Source organism: Fusarium poae, chromosome 1 (assembly GCF_019609905.1).
Source record: "Fusarium poae strain DAOMC 252244 chromosome 1, whole genome shotgun sequence".
NCBI lineage: Eukaryota > Fungi > Ascomycota > Sordariomycetes > Hypocreales > Nectriaceae > Fusarium > Fusarium poae.
This window is the reverse complement of record NC_058399.1, coordinates 4315257-4319162: the sequence shown is the minus strand read 5'-3', so window position 1 is coordinate 4319162 and position 3906 is coordinate 4315257. Positions and strand designations below refer to the sequence as shown.

The window sequence follows — 3906 nt, the reverse complement described above, 5'->3', positions numbered from 1 at the left end:
TAATGATGCCAAGGCTGAAAAGGTTAGAAAACAAACGAATCTATATAAATATAAGACGGACGGGCTCTCGAGATCACCATTGATACAGACATATCCCCTTCAACTGCACTGCTTGTCTCCTTTACCCTCCTAGATCTCCTAGATCTCCTAGATCTGTGTGAACAGAACAACTCACAAATATGGCTGCCCGGATTACGGGTAGGGCCATGTCCTATATGACATTCAAACCCGATACCAGCCACGACAGGCACGATGGTCCTTATATCAACGACCAAGGTTATGTCGACTTTTCCCCAGATGACAAGGAGAATCCACGAAATTGGTCCAAGAAACGAAGATGGGGAATAACTTGTATTGCTGTCTTCCTTGCCATGAACGGAAACTTTGCATCAAGCATTTTCTCAGGGAGTGTCGATTCTGTCGTGGAGGAGTTTGGTATCTCAACAGTTGCTGCAAGCTTGACGACTTCCATCTTCCTGCTCGGTTTCTGTGCTGGACCCTTTGTATTTGCACCTCTCTCTGAGTTTTATGGACGTCGATGGATCTTCTACATCACTTTCATCGCTTACATGGCCTTCAACTTTCTCTGCGCTTTCCCCACAAACTTCGGATCGCTCCTCGTTGGAAGATTTTTGGCTGGAGTCTTTATCTCTGCCCCACTAAGCACGACCCCGGGAGTTCTTGTCGATCTCTGGGATCCTATCGAGCGAGGAAATGCTACCGGAATATTCAGTCTTGCTTCCTGGGTGGGATCTTCTTTAGGACCCATTGTTTCGGGCTTTGTTCAGCTGAAGAAGGACTGGCGATGGGGCATGTACTCTGTTCTATGGCTTGGAGGCGTGACGGTTCTTCTGATGTTTCTCATTCCCGAGACACACACGCCTACTATTCTGACCCAGAAGTCCAAGCGAGCTCGGCAGTCTGGCATCGAAGGATACGAGCACGTCGTCACGGAGGGAGAAGAGGATGCGCCTGGCCTCGCCCACGTTTACAAGCTAGCTCTTACACGACCCTGGATTCTCATGTTTGACCTGATTTCCCTCCTCTGCTCTGTCTACACTTGTATCGTCTTCACTCTTCAGTTCATGCTCTTTAGTATCTACCCTATTGTTTTCAGAGACATGAGAGGATGGAATGCTGGCGTTTCTCAACTGCCTTTGCTTGGCCAGGTTGTTGGGGCCGTTCTCGGAACTATTGTCATCTTCGTCGATAGCGAACGAAGACGAAGCAAAGATGCAGCAGGGAAGATTCTATTGCCTGAAGACCGACTTCTCATGGCCATGTTTGGAGGCGTTGCCTTCCCCATTACCATGTTCTGGCTTGCATGGTCAGCCAATTATAAGTAGGTTTTTCTATTATTCCTGGTTATCCCGCTTTGGATATACATAGCAAGCGATAGCTAACAACAAGGAAGCGCCGTCCCCTGGATCGTCCCAACTCTTGCGGGCACATTCCTCTCTGCCGCCCTGATGCTTGTTTATGTCGCCATAATCAACTACCTTACCGACACATACGCCTCATACGCAGCGTCTGTTATCGCCGCCAACACTGTTGCTAGATCTGCTGGTAGCGCTGCTGCTCCCCTCTTTACAACCCAGATGTTTACCGCTCTTGGTGTTGGTGGCGGGGGTTCTCTTATCGGAGGAGTCGCAACTCTACTGGCTTTTATCCCCTTCATATTCTTTTGGTATGGCGCTCGCATCCGAAAGAAGAGCAAGTACGCTCTTGTTGAGCCTGATCAGATGGAGAAGCTGGACGAGGAGGCTGATCCTACCGACTATGGCGTCGAAGCCGAAGAAAGTCAGCACGTGGGTGACATGGACCAACCTCAGTACAAGCGCTCTGATAGCGCGTGAAGGACCAAGAGTCATCACAAATTATGTCACTGGACTTCTACGAACCATGGCTGCTCTGGGATTGGAAATTGTATGGATGTTATTTCGTTTTGAAAGGAGTTGTGGGTTTATTCATGTGGCACTTGTAAAGCATCCATGTATGAGACATTTGGACTAGAGTGCCTTGTGTTGGCACATATTCGATTTTTATGGCTTTGTTGGTATGAAGTAGTATAGTATCTTACGCTATTCAAGTAATCTGTATTCTTACAATGTCACAACTCAGACGAATGGTTCTCGCTGTGGAAGATCAGTGTGTAGTGCAATTGCGAATGTTCTTTGCCTCCAACTATTCGAAATCGGGGGCACCCACTAAAACAAATACAAACTACTATGTGCCCGATTATTGGGTAACTGTCAAAGTCATAGTGACCATAAGGCTGAATTGTAGAGTCGGTAGCCATCGCACGATTGCCTTGTGACCCCGCCGAAACCACCCTCGGTTCAGTCTCGCAAGGAATGTCACTATTATCACGTAGGTAGATAGTCAGACTCGGATGCAGAGACAGCATTTTTATTTCATCCTATTTGATAGAACGATGTGGTTGCTGCGGTGAAAACGTGGCTAAGACGGTCATGAACTATCATCAGCAGGCACCGTTTCTTGCGTCACATGTTGCGAATGTCATCATGTCGAAGCTCAAGTTGGTGGCACAAAGGAGAATATATGATTGGGTACTCTACCTTTCCGCCCGGTTTGTCTTGTCTTGTCAGTTCCTAGATAGTTCTCTTCTAGAAACACTTGTCACTTTTGTGAAACTCGGACTAACCAACAGACAACTCATCAAAAGTGGCAAACTCGATTCCAAAACCTAGGACAAGCACCTTATCGAGGATCGTCAACATGCAGATATCCTCCCTTGTACGAGGTTGCACGAATCGTGGCCTATCACTTCGGGTAACGGCCTGTGAACCTCGTTTCAAGATGATCTTTACTGCTAGGAGTGATAGCTGGGGAGAGACTCGGCAGGACAGAGCTAAACTCAAAATACTACACGGAGTGTCCAGTGGCTCAGTCAATTGCCAAGGTCAACTACCGCAAGAGAACGGAGAAGAGACTCTATCAACCACATCATGTTCGGTGTTGCCGACCGTCGTAGCGAGGTTGAAGTGGAATAAATGCGGGCCCGGCACGAATAGCTGTGGCGCAGTTGCTGATAAAGCCCAGAAACGATCAAAGATTCAAAGAAACAAAACTGCCTGCCCGGGCTGTGCTGAGTGCCCAGCTGGCTGTTGAATGCCGCGCCCAGCACGCCCAAGAGTTTCTGATGGGGCCTTGCAGGGCCGTAATCCCTGTCAAATAGCGTCAGCGTTGTGCGTCCAACGTCCAACTTCCCGCGAACCCCTCCCTCCATTACGTCGTTGGCCTCGCCCCGCTTATACGTAACTTACTACCTCGACGTACTAAGACAGACAGATAGGTACTATTGAGATATTTGAGGATAGAGTGAGGAAAAAGTCAGTAGATACCCAACAAAGCAGCCCAATCATCATAATAGGTAAAACATAAGATAAAGCGAAATAAAAAGCAAATGAAATACAAGATAGTGTAATGCACCCTAACTGGAGCCGCTTCCAAGGCTCTTCTTAAAAGTCAGCAGGGAAGCGACTTGTTTCTATTGCTGCCTTCCGTGCGCCATTGATGCCCATCCATCCACCGAACTAAGGTAAAGCAGATGCGGCCTCGTCCACTAGACTAGCAGCCCACTTTCTTCTGTTCCCGTTCTGTCCATCCAGTCTTTGCAATACCAAAGGACCCTGTTTTGCTTGCCTGGGCCTGCCCTTGGCTGTCTGTGGCTCGGTCTCTCCTGCCAGTTGCTTTTCTTGATCTGCTCCTCCCGCCACATCCATTCTCTTTCATTCTCTTTCTTGCATCGTCATAATCATACAACTCTACATTAACAACGTCCGATACTCTTCATCACAACCATCAACTATACAATAAACATTTTTATCATTGCGTCATCACCAGAACATACAGACAACAAACGAAACCACATACACCGTCCTT

General features: G+C 47.8%; 1 protein-coding gene across 1 annotated transcript; it reads left to right on the top strand.

Moving 5' to 3' along the window:
• Nucleotides 1–179: 179 nt before the first annotated feature.
• Nucleotides 180–1856, top strand: FPOAC1_001400 (uncharacterized protein; the record flags this gene model as incomplete). The annotated part of the gene is made up of 2 exons (XM_044846004.1): nucleotides 180–1327; nucleotides 1415–1856. The coding sequence occupies 2 exons, from the start codon at nucleotides 180–182 to the stop codon at nucleotides 1854–1856; spliced, it is 1590 nt and encodes a 529-aa protein (XP_044711920.1).
• Between the last annotated feature and the right edge of the window lie 2050 nt (nucleotides 1857–3906).